This window comes from Chiloscyllium plagiosum, chromosome 31, assembly GCF_004010195.1.
Source record: "Chiloscyllium plagiosum isolate BGI_BamShark_2017 chromosome 31, ASM401019v2, whole genome shotgun sequence".
Taxonomy (NCBI): Eukaryota; Metazoa; Chordata; class Chondrichthyes; order Orectolobiformes; family Hemiscylliidae; genus Chiloscyllium; species Chiloscyllium plagiosum.
Genome location: NC_057740.1, coordinates 41,336,612 through 41,349,326, shown reverse-complemented (window position 1 = coordinate 41,349,326; position 12,715 = coordinate 41,336,612). Strand labels below are relative to the sequence as shown.

Genomic DNA, 12,715 nt, shown 5'->3' with positions numbered 1-12,715 from the left:
CCTCCTCCCCCCCATCCCTGAGCTCCCCCATTTCCCTTCCTCTATCTCTGACTCCCTACCTAATCCCTCAGGCTGGATTGCAGTTACAGTGTTAAACATTCATTAGTGCAGGTACCTCTGACTGCCTTTATTGCTTTACTCTATTTACACACCATTAACATTAACCTGACATATAGATGGCAGCCATCACAGAGAGATAAAGTCACAGGCATGAAAATAACTGTAGGAAGAGAAACCTCATCATTCAATGAGTCTGTGACCTTTTCCTAAGCACAAAAAACTAATTAAATAAATCTGATAAGTTTGAGTTTCCTTTATGTTTGGAAATGATTAGGGCAAAATTTCAATATTTGTTAAAGTTGAAACACCTGCTGTCTCTTTTCTGTGACTTTAATAACCAGCTGTCCTGCAATTCTCTGTTTCCTGATTTCTTTGCTCTATCCAACACCTCTCCATCAACTTTCACTTCAAGTGCTGACTCACACTTTGGTAATAGCCCCACAGGCACAACAACATCAAATTGCAGTTGTATAGCACTTTCAACATATCAGCATAATTAATATCCTGTGGTTACCATTGACTAGAAACCGATCTGTACTAGCCATATAAGTACTGTGGCTACTAGAGTAAGTCAGAGGCTGGAATCCTATTGTGAGTAACTCACTTTGGGTCTCCCCAAAACCTGTCCGTCACCGACAAGCTACAAGTCAGGAGAGTGGTGGAATATTTCACACTTGTCTGGATGGGTGGAGCTCCAACAACACTCAAGATGCTTGAGACCATCCAGGACAAATCAGTCCACTTGATTGGCACCACATCCACAGACATCCACTCCCCCGACCACCTTCAACATTCACTCCCTTCACCATTGATGCTCAATAGCAGCAGTGTGTACCATCTGCAAGATGTAATGCAACAACTCACCAAGGCTCCTTTGACTGCACTTCAGTAAAGCACGTCTTAACAAAATGTAACACTGAGATACTTAGTATTATCAGGATCAGTGGTCAAAAGGCAGAGGTTTTCTAGGAGCTTCCTTCAAGGAAGCAAAAGAGGTGGAGAGCTGAAGGAAATTCCAGAACAATGGTTGAGAAATGGAAACCAAGAATGCACCCAAAATCAAGGAATGGAGAGACATGGAAATGTCATAGGATTAGAGGTTGAGGAGATTGAGACAGACCAAGCCATGGGAGAATTTGAACAGAAGGGTAAGACTGATGGCCATCTGGGAGCTAATGTAAGAATCGTAGTTATAGTTGAGTTAAATACAAGCAGTGTTTTTAATTTGCCAAAACTATCCAAGGCTTTAAGCCACAGCACAGCTGGAATGCTGTGAACAGTTTTGGTCCTCTTATTTAAGAAATGATTATATGAAATTGAAGGCAGTTGAGAGAAGGCTCACCGGTTTGGTTCTTGGTATGGAGTGACTGCCTTATAAAGGCAGATTGAGTAGGTTGGGCCTGTATGCGTTGGAGTTTAGAAGAATCCTAAGATGGTCTTTTTTTTAATATATATAATTCTTAGGGACTTGTAGGATTGATGCAGAGAAGAGTCTCGGGCCAAATGGACTAAGAGATAAGGAAGGTGTTTTTCTCTCCGAGGGTAATAAATCAGTGGAATATTTTACTTGAAAGGGCTGTAGAGATGGCATCATTAAGAATATTCAAGGCTGAGAGAGATTTTTAATTTGTAAAGGAATCAAGGATTGTGGAGAAATTGGGGTTGAGGATTAACAGATCGGTCATGATCCCATTGAATGGCTGAGTGGAATTAATGGGCTGAATGGCCTACTTCTGCTTCTATGCCTTATGGTCTGTGATCTTACAATGACAGATAGACAGGGAGAGAATTGGAATAGTGAAGACTGGAGATAAGAAAGGCTTGGATAAAGATTTTCAGCTACAGCTGAGCTTGATATCTTGGTATCAATAAGTGTAATGGCAAAGTGGAAATAAGTGGTTTTATTTATGGAACCAATATCTGGTTAGAAGTTTGTTTCAGGGTGAAACATGATACCAAAGCTGTAAACAGTCTAGGTCAGCCTTAAACACGGACCTCGGACAACAATAGTGTTGGTTACTGTGGTGAAACCCAAAGTTAATGATTTAGATGGAGGGATTTTCAGTTCATTCAGTGTTATATGTTGGACAAGCACCATGACAAGGCAGAGATAGTAAATGTTGGGAGACGGAGCATTTTGGGGAAGGGGGGTGTTGCAATTGAGTGAGATGGCAGTGAGGGAAAGTTGGGTGCCATCAGCATGCCTGAAACCTGGCCTTCTGTAATAATTGCACTGTTTTCTTGTGTACTCAAGTAACAATTACAGAGCTGGTGCTATAGGAGCTGGATGAATCAGTATTGTGGGGGAGTCTGTTCATTTTAGAAGAGAATTTTCCATTTTAAAATTGCTCAAAGTGTATTGTTTCCCTAATTTCCTTTTTAGTATATCTTCTTTGTTTTTGCCTATTTTCTGATACCAGCTCCTGCAATATCAGAGGTACTAGTAATTGTTGGAGTACAGATGGCCATGTTGTACCTCATCCAAGAAGGTATTCTTCATGACTGAACTGAAATGGCACCTGACAGTGAGAAGAATCATTGCTAAAACACCCTGTCTCTGCACTTAGCTGTGCTGTACCTGGCTGAGACAGCTTGATCCTTATCCCTGCCCTCACTAATTCTGGACTCGACTGTTCCAAACTCTTCTGTTGAACTATCCACCGTACTGAGTTCCTCCAAAACACTACTGCTTGGTTTATTAATTCTCACCAAGTCTATTCAGCCATTATCCTCTGTGAACACTAACATTTTTCCCAAACCACTAATGCTTCAATTTTAACATTTACTTCCCTGTTTTCGAAATCCTCCTTGGCCTTATTCTTCCCTATCTCTGCAACCTATCATTTTCTCCAATTCCCTCTAATAGAGTCATACAACACAGAAACAGTGCCTTCAGTCCAGCCAGTCCATGCTGATCATAATCCCAAACTGATTCAGCTTTGACATCTGTGATAGTGATCCTACTTGAGTCAAAAGCTGCATGATCAACTCTCATTTGCATTCTTTTAATTCTTAAGCAATATGTAATGCCTCAAAAATTTCTTGCTATAACAATCTGTTCAATTCAGTGACAATCCATTCAATATCAAACACTGCCAATTAGTTTGCATTTATAGAACTAAAATTCTATTGTTCCTTTACTGATATTGCGCTTTGCTGATATAGTGCCAAATATTTTCTTCTTAAAAGAGACTTTCTGTAATTTTGACATTGACCTTAACTTTGTTCCCCAATTTCCCTTTATGAATGCATTTTGGGCAGGGAGCCTATGGGGAGTCAGTAAAGTGATTGAAAACCATCCCTGATACTAGACAGTAACTGTGGGTGTACTGTGTGGCTATGGGTGAACCACAATGGAAATTCCATTTCCCCCCCCACACACACAACCCCCCCCCCCCCCCCCCCACACACACACACACACACATGCACATGCACACTGTGTTGGGTCAGAGAGATTTGACAAAGATTATGATTACAAGTTGATTTTCTGCCCTTCTTGACTTCCAAGCATTATCCCCACCTCCAACAGTTACTTTCATTTATGCATATCTATAATAAAATAAAAAGTCCAAAAGGGTTTCAAAGGTTATCAGACTAAATTTAACACCAAACCATATCAGAAGACATTAGGACTGAGGGCCAAAAGCTCAATCAAAGAGATAACAATTAAGAAATATCTAGAAGGAGCAGAGTGGCATTTGAAGATAAAATTCCAAAGCTTAGCATTCAGATCGTGTAAGTGGTCATGAGTTTGGAAGGTGTTGTCTAAGGAGCTTTGGTGAATTTCTGCAGGGCATCCTGCCAATGGTAAAATTGACATGTAGATTGCTGGTGTGGTTTCTAATTTGTTTTCACTTAATGAATGTCAGAACTGGTTCCAGCTCCCTAGTTCCCAGCTTGGTCTTATTTCTGTCAACTTGGCACCACCTTGAACTCAGCCACCAGTAGCACCTCCTGCATCAGGCAGCAAAAACTACCTCTTCAACTCTTCCCAGCTAAGTTGCTGTTGTGCAAGTGAGAGTTTATATTTGCTAAATCACCCTGCCTGCCCCTTTCATAGCCACCACTGAGAAAAGCAGGCCAAAGGGTTAGCAGTGATGAGATATTTGTTGATGGTCAGCAGAATCCAGGACTGCCTCTCCAACCTGCAGCCTCCCCCTCTGAAAAGGACAGGGAAACATGATAACCTTCATGTACCATTTCACTTGCATGAATATGGAGCTGTGATTTCAGTCATGATTCATCGCCATATAATCAGCTCCCTGACCACAGAGGGTTCACAAAGCACCCACCCGTCACCCCCATGTAATGAGGGTAAGATTGACTGGACCAAGCATTTATGGTCCTTCCTTAGTTGCCCCTTGAGCAGGTGTTGAGCTGAGTTCTTGAACCTCTGCATTCCATTTTGCGTAAGGACAGTGTCATTAGGGGGAGAATACCAGCATTTTGACCCTGGAGGAACAGTAACATATTTCCAAGACAGGATGGTGAGGGGCAATGAGTGATGACCAATGCCATTCGCTGTCAGATACTGAGAATGAATGTTCTTAATCTATGTACATTTGACAAATCTACATTCCCAAAATAGATTTCATAATGATTCACCAAATTCTCACAAAGGTCACTGGTTTCCCTATTCAAAGCCAATAAGTTATTGTTCAAAATGAAGAGAGATAAAATGATTTGGAACTATTTCAAATGTAGTTGTCAGTGTGAGGAAGCAACTTGTGTGTGTGTGTTTTTGTTAGTATTTGGTTAGTTTGAGATTGTAAGTGAATTCGCTTTCAGTGAGGTGGTCATTGTTGGCCTGGTGAAGGTGGAGTCCTCCTCCTGTTCCTTTTTGTCCTCCACTTTCAAATCCATTCCAAAGGCGGAGCCGTTTGATTCCGATCCGCTGAGCTCTGATCCACGGAAACTCTGAAAAATCCAGAGGGCAGCCAGTCCAAGTGGTGACGGGGCGGGGGCTGGGGGTGTGATATTTCTGAAAGAAAGTGAGAACCGATAAAGGGGACGAACCGCCTCGAAGACGGCGTCAGTCACTGAGCTCCGGGAGCTGCCGTCTGTGCAGAGGATGCAGGGCGGATTATGGAGTAGGAGCAGCATGGATTGAGTTAAAGCTGGCCGTGGTTGCAGTTTCTGGGGGGACTGTGGGGCTGCTGGATATGAAATGGGAGTTAGTCAGAAAAAAAACATGAGATTTCTCTCCTCCCCAGGACGCCCATGTTCGTTCTACTGATTAATGAGCTGCGTTCGAGTTATTTATTAATTATTTGAAATCGATCGAGCCAGTCAGCTTGTTAGAACCTAATCCCATTATAAAGGGCTCCAGCAAGAAGCTGAGATTCCAGCTTCACCCGGCTCCCAGTGACCCGGGAAGAAAGATCGCCAATTTAGATCCCCGGTCCCTAAATAAAAAAAGTAATTTGGGTATAAAATAGATGTAAGTTTTAGCAAATAGTAACTGAAATTATTTTTTATCAATTAATCTTTGTTCAGGCTGTAAGTATTTTTATATTTAAAAAAGTTTTTTTAAACCATGAGTAGGATTTGATTGAAATGTTTAAAGGTCTTTTTTTTTGAAAACGGACCAGTTGGATTTCTGTTGATTTGTAGTTTAGGAATCGTTTTTGGAACCAATCAATTTCCTTCTCACAATTCACCTGGATGTTAGATTGCACTAACCGGCTTCTGAATCTCCATCAGTATTTTTTTTTAAATTGAGACTGAGCACAGTGTCTGTTTGCTAGCTCGGCTGGGGGTAAATCTGGACAGTTTCTGGGTGAAAACGGTCTGAGAGAGTGGGTCTCCCGCTGAACTTTCAGCACCAGGACCGTGGACAGCGACCCGCTGCTGACCCTAGTTTCTCATTTAACTCTTCGAATATTTTTTGAAGATTTTTTAAGAGATTCGGTGGGTCAATTTTAAATATTAGTTCCTTGCCGTGACTGGAGCCCTCCTCCAGCTCTTGCCCTGTTATTTTTTTTTGTTTTAGTGGAGCTGCTTAAATCCAATCCAACTCTCTTCATCCCCAAATGGAGACCGTGAAATGTTCAGCCCTGGTCAGGGATGGGGTCGGCACGGCCAAACCCCCCAAACACCTCTGGAGGCAGCCCCGGACTCACATCAAGATCAAGCAGAGGTTCTACTCGGATACCGAGAGGTACATGTACCAACGAGCCGTGGAGAACTTTCAAACCTTGGAGAACGGCGACAGACCCGGCCTGAAGAAACCGCGGATGTCTTGGCCAACGTCTTTCCACGGCCTCAGACGGTAAGCGAGAAACGGGGAGCTGGCCGGAGCTGAAAATCGGTCCTAATGAGAAACAAAAGTTTCGTTCCTTTAAAATTAAACCTCCATCAGAGTGTGGCTTGTGTGAGCATGTGTATATGCGTGAGGTTGTATGTATAGGTGTGTATTTGGGTATGGGCATATGTTAGGGTATACGTTCGGTTGTGTATCTATTTGGGTGTATGTATGTTTGTATATGTCAGGATGTATGTATGGTTGTGTATCCTTATTTAGGGTCTGTGTATGTGTTTGTATACATCAGAGTGTATGTATGGTTGTGTCTCTGTCTTTGAGATATGTTGTACTCTATATGTTTGTATATGCCAGACTGTGTGAACTGTCATGTATCTATATTTGGGATATATGTATGTTTGTATATGTCAGAGTGTATGAATGGTTGCATATCTATTTGGGATGTGTGTATGTGTTTGTATGGAGCAAGATGTATGTATAGCTGGAGCGTGGATCTATGTGTCTGAAACACACTTCATTATATAAAATTGAAACTCTGAATGGAATTAACTCTGAGATGAGAAACCAAGTTGGGGAGGATTGGACCTGTTTATGTTTTTGCACAATCTAACTGAGGGTTCCAATCCTCAACGTCTTCCTATAGTCCTATTTACCTTTGATAAAACTGACAGCTTCTGATTATTCCTCACTGGCAGTCCAAACAATCTGATATCTCTCATTACTGTCACTGACCTCTTCAACAATCCTCATTGGGAACTAGTGTGATACACATCACTGTGGAAGAGGTTTTGAATTCTATCAGACTTTATGGATACTGCTTGTTTTGGCACCTACTTAAACGTCTTTCAGTAATTGATGGAGTGGAGCACGAATACACACTTGACCTCAAAAATCCTGTGGTACTTTGTGAAGGGGAGCACACACACGGCTGAAGGCACCTGTAAAGAAATGAATAATGGAGATGTGAAAATATTGTTCTGGTTGGTTAGCATTGGGGATTAGAAGCACTGAGTGATGAAATAAATGGATAGAGTCTACGATGGGACACAGTGTACATGGCTTTGGAAGAAAAGAAATGGATAGATAGAGTCCAAGATATGCTTCAGAAAGAGATTAACTTGGGTGGGTGGAGTAGGTTTGATCCTATGAAAGGTCTTTCTTGAATATTTTCTTGCATTTAGTCTTTTGAAAATCAAAGATTCCTGTCAAGTTACATTATCTTTATAGTTCAAATCGGGAAGGTGAGCGTGGTGGGGTGGGGGTAGAATTTTAAATCAGTGCTATTGAAAGTGATGTAATTTCAGTGATATGGGCGGTTTGGAGTCATTTTGATCTGAATTACTTAATTGACGTTGATGGCAGATTAAGGCGCTGGTTCCATTGCACATTGCTACATTTGGAAGACAAGAGTAGAGAGATTAACTCCCTGCTATGCTGCTGCTGTTGTGCTTGATTTGAGTTGATTTTGTTGTTGAAAGATGCAGCTATAAAATGTGTGCATGGAGCACTGGTCAAAAGGACAAACTCGAACCTCCCACTTCTTACTTAGTGCTCAGAAAATCTCATTAAATCAGCTCTTACCTTCTACAGTTTGTTTATAGTTAACCATTTCTTAAGCAGTGTCTGATTGTGAAACCTCTGTTATATAAATGTTGTGTTTTCAAATTGTCCTCTCACCCCGACAAATCTTCTCTTCATCTACATTTATAAATCCCCTTTATAATTTTAAATACCTCTTTCTGGCCATCCACTAATCTTCCCTTTTCCAAAGGGTGTTTATATATCAGGGTGCAGCCTCCATCTGTTCAGCTCGTTCTCATAAAATTGTAGCCTCTTAGTTTTGGTAATATCTTGTGAATTTTTCAATGCATCTTTTCCAGTGCCCGTATTTTTGTGTGATAGAGAGTCAAAACTGTGCAAAGTACCTCTGGAACAATGTAAATTTGTCAACTCTCTCTAAATGAAGGGGATCAGTAGCAATGATATATGCTTTACCAACACTTTTATTTATCATTTTGTTCAGGTGCTGAGACTCATTAGGGCAGGATTCCAGCAGCACTAAATGAAATAAGGCCAGAGAGCCTATTATTGCAAAATTACAAGATGTAAAAAAAAGTTGTTATATTTAAAAACCATTCAGCTTCACATCTGCTTCATTCAGTCAGTGAATAGTCAATCAATGAAATTAACTCCCTCAGAGATGATTGGCGATGTTAGTATTGATTCATTAAAGTGCAAAATGTTTTGCTTTCTTTCTGAAAGCATCAGTCTTCGATTAAGTATATGAGTAGTTTGAGAATGACGTGCGGTAAGTGTAAAATCTTTGGAAGAAAGGTACAACTTTAGGCCAAATATTCCCAAAGCACTCCACGCAGAACTCTTCCTTGTCTCATGTCTGGGTCTGCTGTTGACTAATTATTAGAGATTTAACACTGTGATTAGCAAATACAGTAATTCCATTATGATTGTACAATATGATGGTCAGAACTGTAGAGTAAGAACAATTGGACTTCAAGAGTTGTTATACAATAAAAGGTTATGATCAGCTACATTTCACTATCTTAGAACAACCCCAGACATTTTATACTGAATGAAACATTTTTGAGCATTGTTGCTGCTGCCAGTGGAGGAAATACAACCATTTTGAAGATGGCAAGATCCCTTGAACACCAGTGAGACATGTGACCAGAGTATCTTTTCGATATTGTTCAAGGGACAAACATTATACAGGACCCTAGGGAGACCAGCCTTTCTTTGCCTTTTGATCAAATAGAACTTGTGCGTTACGGAAAGATGGAAGTATGTGTTCTGTTGAAGCCTTTCATCTTTCTTCCACCAGGACATTCACAAGAGTCCCACTGAAAAGGGGAAAACCATGCTCGACTATACGAAAAGAGAGTGTAGCACTGGAAGCAACATAGAATCATACATAAAGCCCTATTATTCACAGATGGTTCAAATTCATTTTAATAGGTGCCAGCCATTCTGAATTATTCCTCAAGGCAATGTTTTGACTAATCAGAGTTTGGAGGTGCTGGTGTTGGATTGGGGTGGATAAAGTTAAAAATTGCACAACATCAGGTTATAGTCCAACAGGTCTTTTTGGAACTACAAGCTTTCGGAGCACTGCTCCTTCATCAGGTAGCTACCTGATGAAGGAGCAGCACTCTGAAAGTTTATACTTCTAAATAGACCTGTTGGACTATAACTGAGTGTTGAGTGATTTTTAAGTTTGAGTAATCAGAGTCAATCTTCACTGTTTAAATTTAAACAAAACTTGGTAATTAACTGTAAGCCATCATTTAACTGGAATCTCCATGCCAGCATCTGTCCCAATCAAAGTTCACTTGTCAACCCAATAAACACCCTGTTTTCTACAGAATAAAATGCTGTTTTCTCTTATGTTGGAATCCTCGTGAATTGTCCTGACCTGTGCAAGATAAAATATACCAATTAATGCCATTGAATAATTTATAATCTCCTGGGAGGGCCAATGGCGACTTGGTTAAATGTCATATCAGAGAGAGCACTAGTACCAGGAGCAGCAGGCCAAATCCTGTGTTCAAAGCTCTGGAATGAACTTTGAAACTCATAGCCTTCCAGCTGTGAGGCCAAAGAAACAAGGGCTAAAACTGAAGTGACTCTGAACTTTAACTTTCTCATCTTCCTTGCCTCAGAACAGAAAAAACACAAGTTTGGGTAGGAAGTGATGTGATGAGTCTTTGTTTCAGACTTACGAGGATTTGGAGGGGGGAGGGGGGAGGATTGTGTACAGTGCTTTATTTGCAACCTTGGAGGAACAAGAGAGGAAAGTTAAGAGGATTTCTCTGTTTTGTGAATCAGAGCAATTGAATAGAAGGTTCAGTGCGGTGACCTCACTCTTGTGTATTTAAATTAGCAAACAGTGTCCTCTCTAGTGTAATAACCCACCTCAGCCCACTCAACGCAATTACTGTAATTACAGTTATGCAAATAAGATTCAGGTAGGATGACCAGAAATAAATTAAACTGACATCCAAGGTAAGAGCTGGGGAGAATCAAAGAGATAAAATGCGATGAGTATTATTCCAGTGTGTGGAATACAGATTGAGGGAGAATCTTGTTTACAAGACAAGCTGGGGTCATTGAAGTAACATGATAAGAATTACAATGAATGTTCACCACAGAAACAGGCTAGTCAGTCAGCCCAGCTCATTCATGCCAGAGTTTCTGCTCCACATGAACCACTCCATACCCCCCTTCATCTCCAGATATTTTTCTGCTTTCCTTCTCCATTATATGCTCATCTAGTATCTCTGATATTCACCTCAGCTCCTTATTGGAGTGAATTCCCTATTTTCATTCCTCTGTCCTTAGACAGAGAACTGATTCAGTGGATTCATTACTCCTGCCTTATACATACAGCCCCATAGTTTTACTCATCCTCATTCGGGAAAATGTCAGGATCAGTTTTCCCAGTTCCTTGGACACAGTTTAGGAATTGTTACAGGAATCAAAGTTGGAATGTCACACAAAAGCAAAATACTGTGTCACAGAGTCATAGATAGAGATCTGCATCACAGAGAAAGGCTGTTCAGCCCATTACGTCCATGTCAGTCAAAAATAACTAACTATTCTAATCCCATTTTCCAGCACTTGACCCAGAGCCTTGAATGTCTGGGCTTTTCAAATTCACATCTAAATACTTCTTAATGTACTGAAGATTTCTGCCTCTACCACCCTCACAGGTAATGAGTTCCTCACATCCTCTTCAAATCTCCTGCCCCTTACCTTACATCTATTGTTTCCACTCATTGATCTCTCCATTAAGGGAAAATATTTCTTCCTGTCTACCCTGTCTATGACACTCATAACTTTATACTTCTCAATCATGTCCCCCCCTCAATTTCCTCTGCTCTCAGGACACCAACCTCTGTCTGTCCAATCTCTCTTCATAGCTGAAACTCTCCAGCTCAGGCAATATTCTAGTAAATCTCCTCTGCATCCTCTCTTGTGCTATCACATCCCTCCTATAATGTGGATTCCAGGACTGTGAATGCTGGAAATCTGAAATAAAAACAGCAAGTGCTGGGGAAACTCAGCAAGTCCGGCAGCATCTGTGAAGAGAGAAACAGAATTAACTTTTCAGATTTGAAATGTTTCTTCTTCAGAACTGAGGCACAGATGTCTCCCTATGTTTGAAATGCCCCTCAGAAATACTTGCTCACTTCAGCATTGCCCATCTCTTAAGTGGGACATCATCGTGAGCTCTCTGTTTGAACCTTCTGCTTTCCTGGTCCTGCCACCATTCCAAATTGGCTTGGGTTTTTGGAGTTTTTTTTCCAAATTGGTCAAAAGTGAACAATGCTCCATCCACAATCACTTGCAGAATCCTGATTCTGAGATGAATTCCATATCAAGATTGCAACCAAACCATTAACATTGGCCCTACATCTCTGTCTATTCTCTTAAACCACTTCATAATCTTAAAGACCTTTATAATCTCCAGTCTCAGCCTTCCCTGTTCTAGAAAAAAAATTCTTTAACTTCCTACTAAAGCATTTGTCAAGGTCCCTCATGGTAGGCTGGTCCAGAATTTAAATCACATGGAATCCATGGTGAGTTAGTAAGTTGGATATAAAATTGGCTTGGCAATAGAAGATAGAGAGTGGGTGTGGAGTGATGTTTTTCTGACTGGAGGCCTGTGACCAGTGGTGTTCCATAGGGATCAGTGCTGGGATCACTGTTGTTTGTAATATATAGAAATTATCTGGATGAAAATGTTGGTGGTCTGATTAGTAAATTTGCAGTATCTTCCACTTATCCAAGTGCTAATCCTTGCAGTGTAGCCTACTGGTCTGTCATCTGAGTGTCAGTTTTACATCACAAATCTATTATTCTGCTCACATTATGGCTTTTTCAGTTCTGAGGAAGCATCAAATCAAACTTGAATCCTTCTCTCTGTTTCTCTCTCCACATTTGCTGCCAGGCCGGCTGAGTTGCTCCAGCATTTCCTATGTCTTTAATCTTGGAATTTAATGCACAATTTAAGGCACCACATATTACAACTCAACATTCTCATTACTTTGTCAATTTTTGAGGCTCACGGTCTTGACTAGTAGCTCAAGTGCTGCTGCCATTGTCTCAGAGTAAATACTTTGCACTTTCCTCCCAGCAAAATAATCTAAGTCTTCCTTTGATCTTTAATAATTAAATTACCCAGGCTTGCTGTCAGGCAGATTTCAGAACAGGTCCCAAGGCCCATTTAATTCTGTCATAAATACAAATATAAATCCCAAAACATAACATAACTCCATAACTGTAACACTCTAAATCCTGCACAATTTTGAACATTTCTGTTAACTCGGTCCTTATTTTGTCTTCTCTAAGAGGAACAACCCCAGCTTCTCCTGT

General features: G+C 40.8%; 1 protein-coding gene across 4 annotated transcripts in view; it reads left to right on the top strand.

The window, feature by feature from the left end:
* Positions 1-12,715, top strand: part of LOC122565478 (cAMP-specific 3',5'-cyclic phosphodiesterase 4C-like) — a 334,615-nt gene that overhangs the window by 86,080 nt on the left and 235,820 nt on the right. The window contains exon 1 of one of the 4 annotated variants that reach the window (XM_043721489.1): positions 5,951-6,331. The exons of 2 other annotated variants lie outside the window; for them this stretch is intronic. In XM_043721489.1, coding sequence (XP_043577424.1) covers positions 6,093-6,331 — 239 coding nt within the window. In that variant the 5' untranslated portion in view covers positions 5,951-6,092. Of the gene's footprint in view, positions 1-5,950; positions 6,332-12,715 lie in introns of those variants that run through there. One more of the 4 variants, XM_043721492.1, reaches the window with a different exon arrangement.